Raw genomic sequence first — 24643 nt, forward strand, 5'->3', positions numbered from 1 at the left:
AATGCTGCGATACGTGGACTGCGTAACAAAATTCAAATGAAAGATATAAAAAGGATATTGAGATCGGTACAGTCAAAAAAGAAAAAAGAAACTTAAAACGAAAAAAAAAAAAAAAACATAAAAGAAATTAAAAAAAGAATCAAATCAGGCGAGGTATTTCTATCAAGTTTACGTCGCAATTTGCGAATTCGGATAAAAGTGAGCAATCGTTTAACGCGATACATCCTATCGAACTTTCTTTCGTTTTTTCTGTTATGGACGAATCAACGGCAAACATATTAAGACTCTCGGTCGTTAATTAAAAATGAGATATACACTTGACGGTGGAGCTAATTAGTATATCGCCATTTATCTTCGCGAGCGTGTGTAAAACATTATGATAAAGAAAAAGAACGATTATTATGTCACGTTATACAGTTATACGTACGTGAGAGAACGTATTTTGTAGTAGTACGATCTGAGAATATAGTCTTTTTTTTTATGTGTTAAGATATACTTAGTGAGTATTAATTTCTCTCTCTCTCTCTTTCTCTCTCTCTTTTCTAGGTTCTTACACGTAAACGTTCGACGTACTTGACCTATACATTCATCGCGTATGCGAAAAGCAAAGGTAAAAGCAATAAATCGAGCTATTATTAAAGTAATTAATGGTAATTTGTCTCGTTGGTGAACGTACTCTATTTCTACCTAGGAGAACAATGTCGTTTTTAAAGGCAAAACGAATAAAGTTTGCGTCACTAGTTGTATGTATTGATTACACGCTATTAAAACTCTTATCTACGATTTCCACGTGTATCCCTTGATATTATTTTCGCATCTATCTTTTTTTTTTTTTTTCTTGCTTCTTCTTTTTCTCCTTCTTATTTATTTATTTACTTATTTATTTTTTCATTTATTCTTTATCGCGACCAATTAATCGAGATTTAAACGTTGTGTAGATTTATTATTAATTTCGATAAGAGAAAATTGATCGAAAAATTGGCTGATTTTGTGGACGTCCGAAACAGACATCGTTGTGAATGACAGTAGCAAATACTGCAGTTCGCTTTAGATACACATGAAAGTTATTACGGAATTCGATCGAGTAAAATTCGACCTTCGAAGGAAGATCGACGGAACTGCATCCGGCCACTTCGAAAAAAATAATACCTTCCGCGAAGTGATTTTTAAACTTCGACGAATCATTTCTTTGATGAATCAAAGACACACACTTCTTTCTCTCTTTTTTTTTTTTTTTCTTTGATCGAAGATCGACATTGAACACGCGTCTTTCCAGTTCATTCTACGAAATTGTCGAATACGATTAAATCCTCGTACAGATTTTTTCTTGCTAATCGTTTCTTTTTTTTTATTCGATAATAATAATAATATTATTATTATTATCATCATTATTAATTATTATATAATTGTATATATCATTAATATATATAAGTAATTATATATATTAGTATATAAATAATTATATATATAATTAATTATCACATAACAATTATTTTTCGTTCAATTAATAATCGCGTTCCGAAACGAAATCGGCGATGTATCGCGATTTTATTTACGATACGCGATGAACGAAATATCTTAGCCCCTTCAGTATATATTTTTAAAGAAGAAACTTTCGAGGATAAAATATTTGCGTACACTGCCAACGGCAAGAGAATCTTCTCAATGATCTCCCGATAAGTTTACGTATCTCCCTTACGTTTGTGTTAGTACGAATTTTCTCCCACATCCGACCTACTTTTAACTACTTTCAACGTCTCCCTGTTTATACTAAATGAATTCAACAATGTCAAATTTACTTTTCTGTGATTTATGAAAAATAACGACGACACGATGCCGCGGCACGATCATTTCGTAGTAATAATTAATTATTCATCGATTACTATAATAATTATTTTACCATTAAGATTTAAATCATTTAATACTTTCTAACTTAATATTATCATAGAAAAATCGTAGAATATTTCTTGAACGAACGAATTAATTATTAATAATATTAATTTACATTTACATATTACTTCGCACAATTCTTCTTATCTCCGGCTAAGTATACAATTTGTGATTAATATACGATCGTTCATAAATAAGTATTTTTTATTACTCTTTTCTAGTACACATCGTAACGGCCCGAATGATAACAGTTCGGCTTTGATCGTACGTACACGAGAACATTTCGTCGCGTGCTTTTCTCCCCTTACCGGTTACTATGCGGTTAATATTTGATAAAGGCTTAATTCGATAATATACGTATGTATACGTACGAGCACCACTCGGTCTGCGATGGAATTATTAATATATCATCTCTACTTTCTTATATCAAACGTTCACGTAATAATTAGATACTTATACTTTATCTCTCTATTGTCTGCTACGAACAATTTTATTCTCGTATTAAACATTCAAACGAGCTTCAATTCTATTCATTATTTTACAATGTCTTAGTTATCGTATTAATAATTAAGGGATTATTAAACGAACAAACCAACAGTTAATTTTTCCTCTTCGTTCTATTATCTATAATCTTGGAGGAAAAAAAAGAAGAGAAAAAGAAAATCTTGACTTATAATAAAATCAATGTTAAGAGTTATATCTTTGAAAATATCGTTAGATAATTTGTAATCGATGGTCACGAAGAGACAGGAACGAAGGCTAGCTCGTTTAAACGATGTTACTTTGTCGGTTATCGCGTACTATAGATGTTACGGAAAGAATACACACGTTAAGGTCGACATTATGCAATTCTTCTCTCTCTCTCTCTCTCTCTCTCTTTTTCGAAAGAGAAAAAAAGAGACAAACTTGTTACGTACGCGAAGAAGTACGACGCTTCGGTGACTCTCGATTGACGGATAGACACACGTATACGTATCGATTCGTGGCACGCGTCTTCCAAGATACTTACGATGATCATTTTCAAACATGACAGAAGCGTGCTTTTACACGTGACCATCGATATCACACGTACGTATATATGAATGTATGTATCTTTTTTTCTTTAGATTACATCTGTTTGTATTATACACCTATGCGACGAATATGACACGGATATATCTAACACACACACATACACATATATATATATATATATATAATATATCGATACGATTGACGAGACGTTTACGTAAGAATGACAGTCATTTACAAAATATGAGTTTCTTTTCCTTTTCTTTTTTCTTTTTCTCTCTTCTTTTTCTTTTTCTTTTTTTCGAGTATCGATCGGTCGATAGTTCTTTTCTAAAATGACTCATAGAAATAGTTTCGTCCCGATTCATTGACAAAATGAAACTTTATTAAACGTAATCGTCGTCTTAACGATGACTGATCAAGGATTACGAAAATGAAAAAATTTCGTTTAAAGCGAACGACTGGATCGTATTCCTCGTTGGAAAGTAAGTATCGCGTCGTGAGAATTCGCGCGTCATTGCTTGAAATCGATCGTTACTTGATATTTACAATAGGTTATCGACATGACGTGAATGCTTTTAGAATTTTCTACAAAAAAACGATAACGAAATCAATCCTACGATGTTTCCCATGATACATCGATATCGATGAATGAAATACAGACGTTTATCTTCTTTATGCACGATAAAGAAAATTTATCGAAGCAATCAAGAAAATTTATGAAAATTAAACGATTTAAATCTCTATCTCGTCATTTGATCTGACCTAGTTTATCGATAGACATGGCCATCTTGTTTCGAAGGAAAATACAAAAGTTAACATCTTCGAATTTTGATCATCGATTCTTTATGAAAATGTTATCTGATTTTCTAGTATGTTATATCCAATATATTACGAGAAGGAAATCGTAGAGGATAACGATCAAGGATAAAAACATTATACGATAGTTCGTATCCTTCATATATCTTCGAGATATACTATTCGAACAAATAAAATAATAAATTTTGATTCGACGTCAAATCGACGTAATCCTTTCCCAGGATTATATTCACGATCCTCTCTCATCATGGAATGGGTCGTTTCATCGTTTGTTTTTCTAAATTCTAAGTGAGACTTTCGATCTGTTCGCGAAACTCGAGATAACCGGAAGCGAAGTTAGATACTCGACGATTCATGATTTAGTGAGAGTACACCAACCTTTCTCTCTCTCTCTCTCTCTCTCTTTCTCTCTCTCTCTCTCTTACACATGAATTTCAAAAGTTCTCGCAGAAAAATACTTCAAAGTTCGAACGTAAATTTACGACGTTTGAAAGGCAAACTTGAGCCGTGGTTATGTCTGAGAACGAAATTGAATGATGTTTGTACTACTTAAAGTTAGATCTCTCAGAATTTATCGTATCCATCTATTTATGAATTTTTCGCACGAATAAATACCGTCGAGGAATAATTAGAAGTCCGAAAGAAATTTATGATCCTTATTTTACGGGCGCTCTCGCGAACAAAAAATTATTCGACGAATTTATATTATATATTCGTCACGTGTTAATCGTCACATCCTTGTGTTGAGGGAGAAAAAAAAAAAAGAGAGAAAAAATAGAAAAGAAAGAAGGAAAAAAAAAAAAGAGAAAAAAAATATATAAAGGACATCCGTCGATACGAATCATCGATGAATAGTGTTCAATATTTTTTTAATTCGTTGAACAAAATACTTATAGATCTCGTTATGGGATATGTACTTTCTCGTTAATCACCGTGAACGAACGAAGGATGACATACGAGTTATATGTATGTATATATATATATGTGTATATATATATATATATAGTACTAAATGGTCGACAAAAAAAAATATTTTTTATATTGGATCACTGGTCATTATCGAGAACGAAATGAGAAATACTTCAAGTACGAACCAATCAAGAAAAGTACGTACTTTGCCGATAGGAAAGATACTCGATAAAATAACTAACGGAAGGCACGAAGTATGGAAAAACGTCGGAAGTGTCTCGTATCGTGGACAATTCAGGATAAAAATAGCGAAATATACAACGTAAAGACCAATATCATTGTGGGATTATTGTCGCTTGACCGGAAACTGGGAAAAAGCATGATGTTAAAAAAAAAAAAAAAAAAAAAAAGAAACAATAAATAAATAACTAAAAAATACAGGAATAAAATGTCTGTCACGTGTCGAAAATAATGAGTTTCGATTTTCGCATTCACACGCAGAGGAAATTCATTCTACGACGTATAGCGAGTCATATTTCGATTTAAATTCCGATAGCTCTCTGCGACTCCCGACATATTTGTGAGATAAACTATATACGTATGAGTGTTATTATACGTATATATGTGTGTGTGTGTACGTATATATTTACCTATATACACGTGAAAAGACAAAACTTTAAAGTCTCTTTATAAATTGAATCTCTTTATAAAACCATAAGGTTCATAATAATTAAATCAATAAATTGTAAATTCCTACGTGTATTATTTGATGGACGATAAAACACGTGAACACGTGAAAATGTTGAAACTGAATCGATTAGTCATATCATCGTTCGAACGTATCGTTTAACGATGTATTTTCGAAAAATAGCTATCGGCTATAATGAGCTTTTTAAAATTAACATAATAACCGTTTTATGACAATAATCATCATCGTGAATTATTCTCCTTTGATAAAATATGGCACGTGTCCATTCATTTTTGTAAATCCTCGTTATTTCTTTGATCAGAGTGACTGAGTGATAATAAGCAGGAATAATTACAATGAACGCGTTACATGAGTATTTTATGCACGAATGATCTGTTACAAATAATCAGATGTGATCCACAAAATTTACGTATATAAGTACATAGATATACATATAACTATGTACAATACATACGTTGTATGTTCAGATATGTTCAGCCTACGTGTCTTTGATCACGATAGTCCTTCCTAAATGCACGCATATTATATTACGCGAATGCTCCTTATAATTCCCCTTTCGTTTTCGTTTCATCCATTTTTAAAGAGAACGCGTTATCCTCTATGCACGAGACTCGTCTTGCATTTCTTTCGATTACCTACGACAACGAAAGACTTCGAAGAATTTCATCTTCTTTCTTTATCTCTCGCAAAAGTTTTTCTTAATAAAATACACGGGAAAGGAAAAAGTGTAGTTTTCGTAAAATCCCGGCTTGAAATTTTTCTCAGATATGATGAAAAATATATATTTTGAAAAAGAGAGAGAGAAAGAGATAAAATGTTAGTTTCCTTTTTCCTTGATGCAATATTTTCAGATATACGTTTGTGTGCATGCATATATGGTAGGTATATATATATATATATACGTAGGTATTTGTTCGAAATATCAAAAGCAACGTACTAACGGATCTACGCGTAGTAGTAGTAATAGTAGTAGTAGTAATATTTGTAGTGACAGTACTACTGGTAATAGCATTAAGAGCAGTAGTAGAAATAACATTCTACATTCGTCGTAGTATCAATCATCTCATCCTTAACAGCAAGTATTCTCTTGCGGAAGATCACAGTATTCCGTTTCTACTCTCAACGGATTCCACAAATAACAGAATCCTATCTTCAATAATTGTCATTTTAAATGTTGTAAAAATCATTTGTAACAACAAACGTAATTGATTTTGAACAGCTTCGCTCAGTGTTCATGACAAATATTGCTTGTTCGAACAACGTACTTTCTATCGGATAATAACGAATAGAAACGATAGAACGATAGAACGAATTAAATGGCATTCCTTTCTAATCGATCTCGATCTCCGCGATAAAGAAAAAGAAAGAAAAAAGAAAAGAAGAGAAACAATTCTATCCGTATTATTGCCAAGCTACGGTCCAACTCGCACAAGTTTATTAAAAATTTTTCAACGAGTTTTTCCTCGATAAAAAGTACAATCTAACTTTTGGTTAGAGTATATTTTGCGGGTAGAAAAATTCGTTCGAAGATAAATCTCGATGCGGCTCCAAGAAAGCGGAGAATAAAAATTCGAATTGCAAATCTTACGAACGATGAGATTTTACGAAAAGAGTATACACTTGTAACGAGTTTACTCTTACTATTTCGATTTTATATATATATATATATATATATATATATATATGTACATACATAAAAATAATGCACATATATGCCTATTTACGGTACTATTCTAACTTAGACGAGCTTTCTAAAACAAAAAAAGAAAAAATAAAGAAGAACACGTGATAAGAAACATTCATTGATCCTAAAGACGCGTCAATGACGTCGTGATATTTGCATTGTGATAGCACGTTAAAAGCGTTGGAAAATTATTTCGGTGATGTTACTCGTAGAATAGATTTATTATAGTCTCTATCGTTATCGCGCACGAATAACGTGAAAGAAAATCTACAGGTGAAATAAAAATGTATATATATATATATATATATATACATGTAATGCGTATGATGTTTCTATATAAACTCTTGAACTTACGAAAGGAACATTTAAACGCGGTCACGTCGTTTTCACGTTCTTCGTAACGAAACGTTCCGATAAGAAAATAAAATAACCGACGTTGATTTAACTGAAATTAAATTAATGCGAAGAAGCTAGAAATACTACGACGAAATATAGCGTCGAAATTCACTTTGCTTTTACTATTTAGCAAACGCGCGAAATTCCCACGAAACAAAAACCCTAAGCAAATTCTTTTCTCTAATTTCACGAACACTCAGCGATTCTTTGGTCTCGAATAATTTTATCTGTACCATGCCATGTAATCTTTTCCGGCAATATTTACTTTACGTGTCACATATATAACGTTAATTCGTCTTTTTACCTTCAAAAAACAATTACACTAATGGAACCATTCTGTCTTTCAAAAGGGATGAGAGAATATGTAACAGGGACTATCTCCTTTAACGTTTGATATGTACATATTTAATTACGTATCTAGGTACATAGATGTATACATTTGTGTATACCGAAAAAATATTATTTATATCATCCCTTAAAAAGTATTAAAAAAAAAAGAGAGAAATCGGTAATCACTGATGTGCATTATGAAAAATTTATCACGTTTGATAGAATATACGAGCAGAGGATAATCCGAGAGAAATAGAGAGAAAGAGAGAGAGAAAGAGAGAGAGAGAGAGAGAGAGAGAGAGAGAGAGAGAGAGAGAGAGAGAGAGAGAAATAGAGAGAAAGAAGAAACGAATAGTACGCAATACATACAATAAAAGGAAGATAAAGTTTAATTGCACGAATACGTTTTATTACTCAGGGTACCATTATTTTCGAAAAGAGATGTCACTATAGAACCTTAGGGGAAATTTTATAGCTATGCGTGTGCTGTGACTCGAAACAGGATTCTACGACGTTGTCCTTCGTCCCTTATTTAGGATCGTCGTTTATCAAGGCTCGGAAAGTCGAGAGAAAGAGAGAGAATACTTGCGTGATACTAAGTAACTTGCAAATTTAATACCGTTTGGAATTAACGTTGTCCAAAGTGGACAACAAATTTACAAGAAAATTCTATGGAAAAATTCGAACGACGAGAAAAGTTGCGACTATAGTTTCCTTCCTTCTTCGATTCGATCGAGAAAAATCAAACGTGAAGCGCAGATAGTTGTATTATTAGAAACGATGCATCGACTACATTAACGTGACCTTCGTTGCAGTCGAGACTCTTCGTATGTATGTAAGCATGCATATATGCATGTATGTTGGTATGTACTTACGTATATATATATTTACATGCACGAATGTATTTTACTCGTATAAGAGAGTATTTAGAGACAAGCTCGCGAGGTCTCCCTGTCAATGTGGGTCAATTAATTCGATGTATCGATTTTCCTTTTCGTACGCGACCGAAACGCAACAAGGGCGATTCTTTGCAATTTATCGTAGTTCATTATTTTTAATTTATTTTGATTTTCTTTTTTTACTTTTTTGCTTTTCTTGTTCTCCCTTCGTGTAAATGCACACGATAACGATGAAAAAGAAGAAAAAAAGAAAATAATTTACGAGGAAGAAGGTTACAGGAAGAATAATATTCGAATTAGTCAAGTATGGACTACTACTACTATTCGACGACGTGGTTAAGAATAAGTGATTAATATCCACAGTTATATTAACTGTTTCGTTTGCTCGTTCGATCATGAGTAACTGGACGGAACAAGTAATTATAGGCTCTTCAATGATAATTGGAAACGATCGATGCGTGCGAATCAACCTCTAGCAAATTGCCGATCGTTAATTGGGGGTTGGTCGTGCGAGAATTACGATCGCTTATGATCGCACATTTCTAGATCGTCTAACACATCCGTTTTTGAACGTATATACTGTATATCGATCGAGCTTTTTCTCTCTTTCTCTTTGATTTGTTTTTTTTTTTATATATATATATATATATATATAAATCACACGCCAACAACTTTCGAGGATATACATTTCCGATAAAAATACAAAATAAAATAAAGTGGAATAAAAATGAAAAATGAAATTGAAAACGAAATTGAAAATACGGATCCCTTAGAACTTATACAGAATTTCGTTTCGAGTTCGTTTGAAAGAAAAAAAAATAAATAAATAAATAAATAATAAAATAAAAAAAAAAGAAGAAGAGAAAAAAATGAAAAAATAAAAGTCAAATGTTAGAAAGCAGAACCGATTTAAGCACGTCGATCTTTCATCGTATCGTCAGTGGAAACATGAATTCAAATTTGTACGAGCAAACAATCGTGTTTCCAAAAATTTTACGATTACACTACTACGTACATTAGAGTCTCGCAGGAATCGCAAATACACATTTCGCAAGAAGGAAAACATATATCGTAGGTACGCTTCAGCGTTACAGATTTATGTAAACAAACTCGTACATGTACATAAACAAGGCGGCAACGGATATCTCTAAGCACGATGCAGCTGCGCCTCCAAATCGGTATATAAATCGATCAAAAGTGTTGCTTCGACTAATATCTATAAGTAGCAAAATGAAAACTATTTCCAGTTAAGCCAATTACTGCGTTCCCTCATACATATAATGTTTAAATGGTGCAAGCACAAAGCAAAACAAGATTTAATATCACGACCACGAGACTCGATTAAAATTACATATGATACTATTACCTATATATGTATACATATGTATGTGTATGTATGCGTGTATTTGTATATGTGTGAGTACGTTTCCTAGCGACGTACGATTTGTAATATTTATTTTTCTATGACGTAGATACACAATAAAGTTTTCTTTACATTAAAAATCCATTTGATCCGACAAATAGATAAAGCAAGAAAATCAGAATAAAATACACGAGAAATATTATCGCCATATTCGCCTTTCGATATTTCCCACTCTTTTCTTTTTTTTTTTTGTTTTTACTTCGGGTTTTTTTTTTTCAAACGTTACAACCGACTGTACCATTGTTCGTGATTTTTCAAATATTCTTCTCTTCGCATCTGATTGTATTTTCTACGCGTAGCAGCAACCCGACAATCTTCGTGTTGATGTTCCCAATTTTCTATTGAGCTGCCATTACCCAGTGACGTAACTCTCTCGCAAACGTAACGATGTAATCGCGTGCTATAACGGAAGAATGCGTGCAATATTATATATATATATATATATATATATATATATATATATATATGAATACGAGATAGAGATAGAGAGAGAGAGAGAGAGAGATGGAGAGCTTTCATGCCGTATCCCTCAAATGTTGAGCTTCCCATACTCGCGTAGGCGTTAGATTGACGTACTCATTGATTTCATCTCGATAGGAAAAACATCCGGGAAAACTGATCGGGAAAATTCTTTTATTATCTATTATCTTCGTTATCATTATTGACGATCATCGCAAAGTGGAAAATGCATCTTTTTCGTATTATAATCGTTCATCTTTCGACGATTAAAATGATGAAGGGGAACATAAAGAAGAAAAAAAAATCATGTTTATGAATATGAAAAGATCTTCGTAGAATCTTAATGATCTCTAAGAAATCTTACCGATCTTCCTAGTTTAGATCGTAAAATCGATCGAAAGAAAATTCTTTACGATCCGATAATACCAAGAAGAAACGTTCGATGCTTGATTATTTATCAAATAAACTTGAGAAGACGGGTGTGTATTAGATAAGATAAACAATTTTCCCACGAATGATGGGAGAACATAGACATCGTTATATATTGTATTTTCAAGTACCATTGTCAACGACAAAACTGTATCAAGTGGCTACCATATTCCGGTGGTATCTCGTTCTTCAGAAAAATTTTTATCGATTCTTCGTATTACGTGAACGGAAAGAAAATACATCGGAAGAGGAAACTAACAAAAGGTAACTTCGTGAAGAGTCTCGTAAAGAAAATAAGATTAAAATAGACGACGATGGAGTAAAGAAATATGGAAATTCGAAAAAAAAATATGAGAAAAAGAGAGAGAGAGAGAGAGAGAGAGAGAGAGAGAGAGAGAGAAAATAAGAAAGAGAGAGGGAAATGGAAGAAAGAAGAAATCGATAAACTATAAAAAGATTCCCTACCGATTTTTTTCTTTTTTTTTTTTTTGTAAAATTTGTGAGAAGACAGATGACTTGTTGTAACAGCGATAGTAACAAAAAATTCGATAATCCTTGTCGTTCTGTTAATGTGTAAATATCGAATTCTAATTCTCTCTCTCTCTCTCTCTCTCTCTCTCTCTCTCTCTCTCTTTCTTTCTCTCTCTCTTTTTCTTTCTCTCTTTTTCCCGCTTTCTACGTCTAATTTATTGCCACCCGCTTTTTTGTGAGACGGACACGCGAAATTCGTGGAAAATTAGCAAGGAACTTTGCGAATTCTCGAAACCACGATGGCCTCCTTTATCTATTATACAAACGAGAAACGACGAGTGAATGGTACCAATATATCTTGTTTTCTATCGTATAAAAAAAAAGTAAAAAAAAAGAAAAAAAAAAACAACGAAAAAAGAAACCAAAGACTATGTGTATCATCGAATCCAGCCTATTTCGATGCTCCTATCACGTAGTCAGGTCAAGGGAGTGCGTTACTAGCGACCTCAAAATATAAAGAGAAACACAAAAAGAAGAAGGCCTTTCGTACGAGTCATATATAATATATGTTGATCTATTTATCATCAAGAAGTAAAAATTCGGTGGTAGATAAAGCAATATCAAAAAAAAAAAAAAAAGAAAAGAAAAGAAAATGAAAAAGATCTCTTCTTATTTGGCTGTAAGTTGGTCCTTATCTCTTTTCTCGCTCGTGAAGATAAAACGAATAAAAAAAGGGATGATGACTTTAATTCGGAAATCTCTGTGAAAAAGTACGAGAACGTTCCAACTAAGACTTTATGATCCCTTTTTGCACGATAAGTCAACGTCAGATTTATAAAGTGTTATTTGCAGTTTTATCGAATTCCTTTGAGTATCTAGCCTGGATCATATCGCGAAGTTTAACCGTAGCTCTATTATTCTATTTAATTGTTAGCAAGTAAATAAATATATATATATATACACACACATATGTACGTATGTTACTATATATCTATCTCGAAACTCGAGTTAGTTTAATGTACCTATATATCAACATGACCTAATTTGAACTTTTCTACAAGCATATCGTTTATAATCCTCTCTAAAACAGACAAAAATATTATCTAAAAAAAATGAAAAAGGAGAAAAAAGGAAAGAAAAAAAATATTCTACGAAAAAATTATCATGCGAATGATTATTTATAGTAACCTTTGTGCGATCGATGACATGGTTTGACGAACTGATTAGTACGCGAGACCTGCGCGCTCGAACGAAAGTACTACGATAATGTGCACGATATTAAGTACCACGACCGTGGTGTTTCGATTTGAAAAAGAAAGACGAACCAACAGACGGAAATAAATTGATTCGATTGACTCACTCCGACGATTTCGATGAAAATGTCGTGGGAACGACATAAAATACGAAATGAATCACATGACTATGACAATGAATAAAACGCGTTGCTCGTTATCGATACGATCGTACCATCGTTTGAAATTCAAATAATATTTCACGCGACGAAATATGTCGTAAGTGTTACCGATATCAAATACGTTTAATTAACTCTCGTGAAAACAACAAAAAAAAAAAAAGAAAATTATAAAATTTTTGATATATGTATATATATATATATACATATAATATATATATATCAAAGAAATACGACGAAATATACGTTTGACCTTATTTAATTAACATTTAAAATACATTTAAAGAAAATATCGAATTTAAATATATAAAAGAATTTATATACATACATACATACATACAAACATATATATAAATAGAATCAAATATGTAAAAGTAAATTCGAAAGTATCGAATTTAAATATTAACAAAGCCGATTGTTACAGAATAATCAAACTTTTCGCCTTTCTAATCGTATTATCACCTACCTACGCGTACATACACATATAAATACATATATCTTTCCTTTCAAAAACGATTCTACGAACGTGACTCGGTCTCTCGATCGTTCAATGACGTTAGTCTCGTGCACGAAGGAAAGTCCGTCGGTGTTACGTGACGTAATTAAACTGTCTCGTGCGTATACATTTTTATAATATCGTCCAATGGCACAATGACTTTCAAAAAGGTGCCGCGCTTTAAATGGAATCGATTCTGCTTTCTTCCTATCTCGGATGATTTGCGTAAATTGAGTTATCGACTTGCATATGAGCATAATAATAATAATAATAATAATAATAATAATAAAAAAAAAAATACGTTCCTCAGAGAGACAATAGAACGCAAATACTCCTATGTGTAATTTTAACATATAGCTATCTACTGTTCAGCTATGAAAATAAATTGCAACAGAGAAACGGAAAAAAGAATAAAAAAAGAAAAAAAAGAAAAAAAAGAAGAAGAAAAGAAATATCCTTTATCTCTTATATTTTTTTTCTCCTACTCCTTCTCCAATCTTTTAATGATGTACTCGACAACGAACGTGGGTGGAAATGTCAAAGGAAAATGGCAACATAAACGAAGGACTTATTTCCGTATCAACGTTACTCTTTCTTCTCTTTCTATAAACAACTCTGTGGCATCGTAAGAACATTCAATACTTTGTTGAAAGCGATAGATAAACAAAGAAAGACGCATTCTCTTGAGGAATTGAGAAAGAAAGAGATAAATAGATAGATGGATAGATAGATAGATAGATAGAGAAAGAAAGAGGGTGAGATCGAAAGAAGAAAAACTTGAAAAAAGTATAGCTAGAGATACTTCCATGTTCGCGATCAAATTAAGACGATGAAACCTAAGAAACAACTTGAAATTTCTCTTCTCTTTCTCGAACGATCGTTTAATTATATATCGATTTATATTTATGATACTTGATATATAGCCGTTATCTATTCGCTTATTTAACGGGACCTTCTTGACTGAATTTAAATTAAAATCTTTATCGGTTACGTCTTACTGAAAGAGTACAAGAGAGATAGATAGATAGATAGATGGATAGATGGAAAGGAGAAAGAGAGAGAGAAAGAACTGGAAAGATGAAATTTAAAATCTTTCGTTTGTTTAAACTTCCAAGTTCATTCAAACTTTTCCCTTTAAATAATGTAAAAAGTTTTCTTTTCAACAAGTTATATACTATCGCTAGGGATTTAAGAAAAGGACATAAAAGTATTTATCACAATAATATATAATTAAAAAGTCTTCCGCTATTTATCCTTGTATTCTTTGACACTTTATCATTCTCGTCATTGTGACAAAATCTCTAACTCTTGTTTCACTTCCGCCGGTACAAGTTCGTTAAGGGATTATCCGGAAATTATTACACGTTGGAGAGGACAAGAAAATTAACTACCGTTTTCCCAGAGTAATTCAGAGATTTTCTCTCGAATTTATCCTTGATGGAGGGTCTCGAGAAATTCTACTGAAGTATCGCAGCAAATAAGTAGTTTATCATAAAGCGGAATATATAAATTGTAATCCTTCTAAGTATAGATATTACGTAGAGAAATGAAATTTTCTGTAATGATTAATTGATCAGAAACAATTAAAAAAGTACGAAATACGTGTTTTCATAGCTTTAGTTATTGATAAGTAGATCTTCTTGCGTTTGAAACTAGCTTTGATTTTGGTGATTAGGTAATATTTTCGTTTAGAACATTTACGTATAATCGGATAAAATTAATCTCGTTGTATATCGAAGGACTTCTCATGAACATTTGATACTCGTTCCCGTAATTTTATCTTTTTCACGAATACTCTTACGATGTCCTTGAAAAATGATTACTCTTCGTTTATTAGAGAAATGGACTATCTTTTCAGAAATTTTTATCAGAATTTTTCGACCGTATAAAATACGTGTATGTATATATTTCTGTGTGTACTTGTGAAAGAGTTGTTTAAAAGAGAAAAATAATCCTTAAAAGCTTAGAACGTGTACGTACCTTAAGGGAGGCCATATCGGACACGGACCGATGAGTTTGAATAGTTTCCAGCTGGTCCAAACACCAATCCAATTCTTCCATCGTTTCCACGGCAAGTTTTATGTAGGGCTCCTCTAAAAAGTTCAAATAGAAAAACCGAAATAATGAAGTTTGTACGTTTCACTGTTAAAATAAAAATGGTCGAATTTACAAAAGAATATTATTCGATCTTATTCGATTCAGTACACATATGTAACGCATGTATGAACGTTTTTATTTTAACACACGTACCGTACAATATGTCCGATTTAAATAAATATAAACTCTGATAATTAAAAACTAAATGTTAAAAAATATTGTAAAAATTGCTTCGGACTGATGTTGGAAACGTAAAGTTAAGAAAATTTCATTGTCTTCTGTTAATCCATATATCTCTGATTCGCTCAGTAAATATTATTCACATTTAGAATAAATTAAACAGCGATTTTGTTTGTGCGAACTGTAAAACATATTTTTGGATTATCGTACGTGCAATCATTCGAAGATTTCCAAAGTTATTTCTCTCATCGAAAAACAAGAAACAAGAATTTCTATCTCGTTTTTCTTGATTCTTAAACAGAGACTTTATAAAATATAAATCGGTATTTACCTCCGGGTGCCAGGATCCGTGGCTGTGGCGTACTGCTACCCTGCGCCCCGCTACTCCTTCGTGATCTATGTAAAAATACATTTTTTTTATTCCCTCTTTTTTTTCTTTTTTTTTTTTTTTTGTAATATTTTCCTATACTCCTCTGTTTTACATTTCTCTTCTTTCATTCGAACGTTTTCTCTTTTTTAATTTTTTTTTCTTTTTTCTTTTATAACTTCTTTCTCATCAAGAAAACGTATCAAATAAATGTATCAATTTTCGACGGATGAAAAATATATATATATATATGTGTGTGTATACAAAAAAAAAGAAGGTATACTCACTTGTTGGTCGGAACATTCGTGAGCGACAAGAAATTGTTCCGAACCGCACGAAGAGAAGCGAGTATCTGCGCGAACGGCGTAACGATGAGATCCTCTCCATGACTGTAAAATGAAAAACAAATTCTGATTCTTCTAGTTGTTGAAAAAAATTACATACATATCTATGTCTCGAATGACAACGGATCGCTCGAGAGCGTGATCGTCGATCATCGAAAAATTGTCTATCTACTTCCTTTCGAAAGGATACAAATCTACGAATGGAACACATGCAAGCGTGACCTCGGCCGTATTTTATTCTTTCTTTCTTATTTTCCTTTTATTATTTGTATTGTTATTGTTATTATTATTCGTTTTTCTTTTTTTTATTATTATCGTAACAAAAGAATTGTATTTTATGGGATGCAAACGTGCTTCAGCGAGTACTTCTCCTTTTCTATACACGTTCTTTCTTTCTTTTCTCTTTTTTTTTTTTTTTTTTTCATTCTTGCATTTCTTTCATTCATATAACGGAGTCGATTTAAAAATCGCGACAAGGAGATTTGCATGATGTCACTGTTATCGAATTTTTTTTTTTTTTTTAATAATAACAACCGATCGACCTGTCGAATTGTGTCACATCATTTTACATTTCAACATACTTACGAATAAAAAGATGTATTGTTGTGCTCCTTGCAAATGTATGTATATTTATATATATATATATACACACACCAATTCATGTATATGTACATACGTATATACATATATATATATATATATACACATCAATTCAAGATAAAGATTACACGAAGGCTTAAGTGTCGGCATCTATGGTCGAGAGGAGGAACGATCATGATGAATATAAACATCTCTTTTTCTCGATATAACTCGAAGATATTCCCGCCAAAGCGTTTAAAAGTGATCCTCGTTTAAGAATGTTTTATAGTAATTCAATATACTTACATCAAAGCGATCATTCTCGCTTTTACGTTTATAAAATTTCAAATAAAATGACACGCTTTAATGTTACATATCGTCGACATGACAAAGGCGATATCCTTTATATTCTCTCCTACATTTAAATTTAACTATTTTCTTTGTCCCCTCTTTCTCTCTCTTTCTCTCTCTGTTCTTTTTAATGTTTAATTCTTTTTTTTTTTTAATTTGCATTTCGATCATCATCCCGATAGCTTTTATTTCAATGACCATCGGAAATCGGACGTAGTTGTATAGATTTTTTGTTCGAGGTAAAACATTTAATTATCTAATGGATGCCATTTCCCTTTGCGACTTTTTCATTTCAATGAAAATTTAACAACGGTGTACTCGTTAAAATTCAAAACTCTCTTCCCCATTACAATGAGATTTTTAAATTTGAAATATCGATTCGATTCTATCGTAATCAAAACGCAAAGTATCATTCAAAAACAAAAAACATATATACATATATATACACACACTCACACACACACACACACATATATATATGTACGCGTGTTGTGTTAATGTATGTGTATACATACTATCGTTTCTATTTCGTTTGGAAAGATTGTTGAAATAAACGCTTCGGGATTATAAATTGAAATTGTTGACGAGAAACGCGTGGTTAGCTTCTATTAGCGTAAAATTCAAATTTCATTCATAAATTTAACGTATGTATCTAGAATAGCGAAAATATGTTTTCTATGCTTAAAATGAAACGCAGAAAGTTCGAGTTAAATTTAAACATCAGCATAACAGATTGGCACCTTAAAGGGGAACAGAGAGTCGAATAGATCGCGTTATTATTCTAAACAAGTCGAGCTAATCGTCGTCCGTGTAATTCCTCCCGGAAAACACGATTTTTCCAGCTAATTTCTTCTCGGTTGCGAATAAATGCGATGCGGATCTTATGAAACGATATGGTGTATGTATTTTATAGGGAACTTTTTTTAGGAGCAAGTTTTCTTTTTACTTTCTTTTTCTTATACATATTTTTATTATCACTCGTTTTTTCTTTCTTTCCTTCTCTCTCTCTCTCTCTCTTTCTTTCTTTTTTTCTTTTCTGTTGTACAAACGGATTTCTCTCTATTCCGAGAAAATTCATGAACTCAGAAAAACAAAATGAAAATTATTCGCAATTCAAATAGCGAAATCATAGAAAGACACGTTTCGCGTCTTCTTCCGTTTTTTTTTTTTTTTTTTTTTAATATTCTACGTCGCATTTCCTTTTTAATATCCAACAAATCTAATCCGTGTGACCGTAGAAAAGAGAAACTATGACCTCGAGAAAGTCCGACGCGACACTAACGTTGACAAGTTGTTATTCGATTACACTCTCGTGCATAAACAACGTAGGTTGTCCATTCTAAGAACATTACTTCAGTTTTATTGATTATTTATATGATAGAAGCGAAAGAAAGAAACATCGCTATATATATTTCTATTTCACTATATTTAAATATAACGAAAGAAAGAAAAAGAAAAAGAAAAAAGAAATGAAAAATATACGAACGTTGTTATATCATGTATCGATATATCTCAATAACGATATATACTATTTTGAAAATCCTCGTTTATTAATTCCATCAAAGATATCAAACTTTTGTAATGTCCTCTAATTCGTTTTTATAACGAAATTAATTAAATGAATAGCTCTAGAACGTGTCGACGTATTGGAATCCAAAGTTTTCTCACTTTATTTAGATCACAGGAAGATTCTTGAAAGTTCATAGGTCGTGTAATAAACAAAGAGAGAGAGAGAGAGAGAGAGAGAGAGAGAGAAAGAAATTGAAACACGTATTTTATCAACTATCAAATCGTTCCATAGATCATATTAAATCAAATTAAAAAAAAAAAAAAAAATCGTACCTATCATCGTACGCATAATATTAACGCTGATTAATTAATTAGTTCGTTCTCACTAATTGGTTATGAGTTTGAAATTAGCAGCGAATATTGTGTGGTTTTTCCTCTCGTATAGTTTACGTTCATAATTGGCAAGTTTCTCGTCGCGTAAAAAGAGAAGCATGCGTAGGATGTAATGACACGACGTGTGAAAAATAGATACATATATGCGCGTGCGTGCGTGTATATGTGTGTGTGTGTGTGTGTGTGTGTGTGTGTAGGTAAAAAAAAAAAGAAATAAAAAAAAAATAAAAAGAAGAGAAAAAATCAATATAGAGATAATAATTGCGACGAAAGTTATACCTTATCTCTTTTTTTTATATCTTTAACGTCGCTTCGGAATGTATTTTAACGAGGATGTTACAGAAGCACAGAGTTTCCGTATTTCTTGCAACTCAAACTCGCGTCAGTCACTATCTAACTTTGTAGAGTCGTTAAAGGAACTATAATACTTACTCGAATATAGTTTCCTTCATTATTAAAGATACATAAAAAAAGAGAGAGAGAGAGAGAAAGAGAGAGAGAGGTATATAATATTTCCTCTATAATTATATTACATAAATAATTTATAGTAAATCGAATAAATCCGAATTTCTCAATTCTTCCTAACAAATGCACAAAGAAATATGAAAAAATAATAACATTCACTTTTTCTAGAATTAAATCTATAATTAACAACAAATTCGTCTTTCTCAATTTTTCCTAACAAATTGACGAACAAAATATATATTTATATACATTATATATAACGATATTGAAAAACGAGTAGGAAAATCTCGACCGAGAGGTCTCTCAGTCGAACGACAAATTGTCTATCTCTCTTTGATCAAGTGAGAAGCTGTTCTATCTCCTATGTCCTTCTTGCGTCTACTTAAACTGTGACGTCCCATTGAATGCTTTCTTTCATATCCGACACGGTAGCAAGTGGTTGCCGTAATAGTAGTTTCCTCGATCAATATGGCACACCTCTAACTTCTAGGGGGAAATGGAGGGGGGGATATACAGTTGCAAGTATGCATCTATACGAGCGAAAGGGGGAGAGAGAGAGAGAGAGAGAGAGAGAGAGAGAGAGTGCTAGCAGTCCCAACTAGGTCACCTCGTAAACTAAAGGCCAAGCTCGAACAAAATGTATAAGCTTCTCGTACATAGCAACTCTCTCTCTTTCTCTCTCTCTCCCTCTCTCTCTCTTTCTCTTTCTATCTATCTATCTCTATCTATTTCTATCTCTATCTCTTTTTCTCTTTATAAGTTCATCTATCAATCTACTCTTTACTCTTTTTCTTTCATCTTTGCTTCCTCATTTTCTTTTATTTTCCTACATAGATCAAAAGTGATCATAAATTTTTTCCTCTTCTTCCGTTAATCGTTACTCTTTTATTCAACATCTTCCTGAATTTCGGATATCTCGTTGAAAGGTTTGCTCTTACCGCGTAATATGATTTCATATAAAGAAAGAAAACAGAGAGAGAGAGAGAGAGAGAGAAAGAGAGAAAGAGAGAGAGAAATATAAAGAATATGTCTTCCTTTCAGGGTAAAAATTGGAGCGAATTAAATGAGCTCAAATGACGTTAAACGATTCGTTCGCAATTCCGCTCGACTTGACATTCGACTTAACTCTTCGCGCTTACTTGAATCACGAATTTTAATGAATTTTCAATATTCCTTTCGATCATTCGAATCCCTTCGCATGTTTCACACAAAATTCATATCTTTAAACAGTTTTCTATCAATTTTCTACCTCGATTATATGTACTCTTTGAATACATAATCGATTTTAAAGCCGATCGATTTTATTTCTTGCTGTCGAGGCTATCGTAACTTGTTATCGACAAAAAGTGAATCTATGAAGAAAAAAGGAAGGAAAGAAAAAATAAAGAATAACAAAAAAAAAAAAAAAAGAGGAAAGAAAAATAGGAGAAAAAAAGAAAAACACGTATAAATAATTTGAAATAGAATCAGCATTTTTCCTACCAGCAAAAAATTGTAGCGATCGAGGGAGTGATATAGAAAAAAAAAGAATACAAGAAAAAAAAAAAGAGAAAAAAAAAGAAAACGTGAAATGCAAGCAGAGATAACAAATTGCTCGCTATGACATTTGATCGGATATCCTTCTTTAATGATTATAAAAGAAAAGGATGAAAACTTGCAAGTCGTAGAAAGAAGTTTCTATTTATTCGAAAGAGATACAGAAACAGAGAGAGAGAGAGAGAGAGAGAGAGAGAGAGAGAGAGAGAGAGAGAGAAAGAGAGAGAGAGAGATAGATAGAAAGGATTACGTGACGCCGTGAATATTCAGTTTTATATTTGAAAAAGAAGTATCAAGAAAGAAGATATCGATATTTCGACCACGTTCATACTCGATTTCCTTTAAGCTCCTTTTAAATTCCCACGTAGTAGAAAATTGCATACTCCGAAGAAAGTTCGACACTTTGGCCGTCAAGCGAGCATGAATCTTTCATAGCTGGACCAGTTATACTGTCGAATTTTGCTAGATCAAGAATGAAAAATAAATTCCTGATAAGAACGATTGTCTTGTCCTATCGACAAGATAAATAAGGAATACTTCGTTCGTAAGGTTACATACGTATCTTGAAATACTTGTTTATCGAGAAGATAAAAAAGAAAAAGAAAAAAGGAAAAGAACGACGGGTATAAAAATCTCGAATATCTCAATATTTTCCATGGGAATGGAAAAATCTTAATACGAATGATATCTATGAAATCGGAAAATTCGAAAACGCTTATTTTCGTGGGTATATCGATATGAGATTGGTGAAAATCGGAAACGCTTATTTTCATGCCTATATAAACCTAAAGATAAAAATAATAACTTATCAATTTTATTAGAAACGTATAAATAATTCTAACTTATATCAAAGCTTTTGATTCGCCTAAAGAAACGATCGCAATTGAAGTCGCGAACAATGAATTACCTTAACGAACGTTAATACCTTGAAATTTAGGAAACAGTATTAAAGCTTCGCTCGAAGAACAAATGGTTAAAACTACAAAATGTCGTTACGGGCTATAGCTATAATAATTTTTCGATGTACGCGCTTTAACGTTCAATTTTTCTTCATTCTTTTCAAAAAAAAAAAAAAAAAGAGAAAAAAAAGAGGAAAAAAGAGAAAAGCTTTCGCTTATTCGTCTGCGATTCTGAATATACGTATAGATATACGAATATATAGCTACTAGTATCCATCTATCTACCTATACCTACCTACCTATCTATCTATCTATCTGTCTATCTGTCTATCTATCTATTTATCCTTTCGTCGAGTTCTGCTCTCATTAGTTTCCATTCATCGTTGATCTAATGCCCAGCGATCTTGTTTATTCTCGTTCGAGAACCAAGCAGCACACACATCGAACGACTCGTTTAACATGCTAGGGCTTTTAGAAAAGGTAACGCCAACATAATTCGTTTCGTAAGCGAAAAGCACGGTACCAACACCTGGCTATGCTCCAAAAGGAATGATCGAGAAAGAGAGAAAGCAAGAGAGAGCGAGAGAAGGAGAGAGAGAATGATCTATTACGTGGATTTGTCCACGTCGTTTAGCTTATCGCAAAAAATCGCGTTCGACGTTTCGCTCGACGAAGCAACGCTAACGAACGGTTAAGTATCTACGATTTGGCGAGGATTTTCCTCGAAAGTTCTGCTCCTGAAATAATGCCACAAGATACATGCTTTACCAAGTTCCTGCCAGAACTACAGAATCGAGAAAACATGTTTCGAGTAGACCTTGAGATTCAATAGAGCAAAAACGGTACACGGTGATTAAATCACGCCAAAATTTAATTTTAAATAATAAGAGACTGCAAGTGCGCAAATTGAATCTGACATAGGCCGATCAAAAATAGTTAAGTGAATTTATATATACATATATATACACACACGATAGGTCAAACAACACTGATTATCTTACCTATGTATTCCTATAATAACCCGATGATACATCCCTTTAATTTGTTAAATCAATCAAACCCTATACTAGATATTATATTATATCTCGGACAGTTCTGTAATTTCGTTTTCATTTCAACCAATATCAAAGAAAATGGAGAATAAGAAAAATAAATGAAAGAAAAAAAAAAAAAGAGAGGAAAAAAAAAAGGGAAAAAGAAGACAACAAGAGGAAAAAAAAAGGTCAATCGATTAAATTCGAGCGTTGTTTTTAACGACTTACAAGTCCCTTTTGGAGGGCGTCTCGAAACACTGTTCCCAAAATAGTGCTCTCCTTTGCGGTCGAACTCTAAGGGCCGAGGTCGACAAGGTCCTCGGTAGGCCACCGCCAGCTACGCCACCAACTGCGATTCCCGCCCCCAAGGATGGCGAACTCATGCCACCCCCACATCTTTTCAAGCCTCCCGTAGTAGTAGCTGAGAAGTCGATCAGGCCGCCACTTGAACCGGACATCTTTAGGCCGAAACTTATTGAACTTATTTCCTCTCTCTATTCTATCTCCTCCTCTTCCTCCTCTTCCTCCTCTTCTTCTTCTTCTTCTTCGTTGAAACAAAATTTTCTTTATGTCTCAGCTCTTCCATTACCAACGATCAACGAGCAACATCCTTCGTTTCCTCTTTTCCTCTTCTTCTTTCATTTTTCTTTCTCTATTAATTTTCCTTTATTCAATAATGATTTTTCCTTTCGATGATCATACTATCGATCTTTCTTTTCTATCTTTTTTTTTTGTTGTTGTTATTTTAATAAAAGAGAAAAAAGAGAACGGTACATATAATCGATAGGGATTATAGGTGAAGGTTTTTCTTATCGATCGGCACTTTCCCGATTAAAGAGAGAATTCTTCTTTTTCTTTCTTCTTTCTCTGCGTACGCGTCTATTGTATTTTCTGTCAATCTTATGAATACATATATATATACATATATATATATATATATATATATATATATATATGTATGTTTGTGTGTGCGTGCGTGTGTATTTTGTCCTTTATTAACGACGATCACGATGATCACGACGGTTCCTCGAAAGTCTTCACTTTTCGTTAAACACTACAAATTCGTTCTTAAGAAAAAGAAAAAAGAAGATACAAAAATAATAAAACAAAAAAAAAAAAAAATAAGCGATGTAAAGGAATAAAAGGGAAAAAGCGAGCTTGTTTGTACAATGATTATGGTCGGGTTTACGTTCATCGTTTTATTCCGACTCGTCGAGTTGAATTTCTCTCGAGTAACGAAATGCACAGACGTGGTTACCATGTAGCACGACGATGCGGTTTACGTACAAGGCTGCCCTATTGGATAATACTAGCTTGTCCTTTGAATCAGGAGACGAACGAAGCGAACGTTGCTCGTTCCGCCGTCGTAATCGTCCGATGCGAAGATCGCAATCACGATGGATCGTGACGATTAGAAAGAAGCGTGGGTGCGAAGGAAATGACTACGAACGATGAGATATCTTTATGAGAAAGAACGTAAATGCGATGCGAAGCTGTTGTTGAACGAGTGATTATGATATATCTATACCGATCGAATATCTTGAACGTTTTTG

At 32.7% G+C, this 24643-nt stretch overlaps 1 protein-coding gene across 17 annotated transcripts in view; it reads right to left on the bottom strand.

Moving 5' to 3' along the window:
• Positions 1-24643, bottom strand: part of LOC122630744 (cAMP-specific 3',5'-cyclic phosphodiesterase, isoforms N/G) — a 315403-nt gene that overhangs the window by 20321 nt on the left and 270439 nt on the right. For 16 of the 17 annotated variants that reach the window (XM_043815576.1, XM_043815577.1, XM_043815584.1 and 13 more), the window contains 3 exons: positions 16268-16369; positions 15945-16009; positions 15317-15429 (listed from right to left, as the gene is read on the bottom strand). In XM_043815576.1, the coding sequence (XP_043671511.1) occupies positions 15317-15429; positions 15945-16009; positions 16268-16369 (280 nt within the window). Of the gene's footprint in view, positions 1-15316; positions 15430-15944; positions 16010-16267; positions 16370-23318; positions 24004-24643 lie in introns of those variants that run through there. The other variant, XM_043815587.1, reaches the window with a different exon arrangement.

Source organism: Vespula pensylvanica, chromosome 7 (assembly GCF_014466175.1).
Source record: "Vespula pensylvanica isolate Volc-1 chromosome 7, ASM1446617v1, whole genome shotgun sequence".
Classification (NCBI taxonomy): domain Eukaryota; kingdom Metazoa; phylum Arthropoda; class Insecta; order Hymenoptera; family Vespidae; genus Vespula; species Vespula pensylvanica.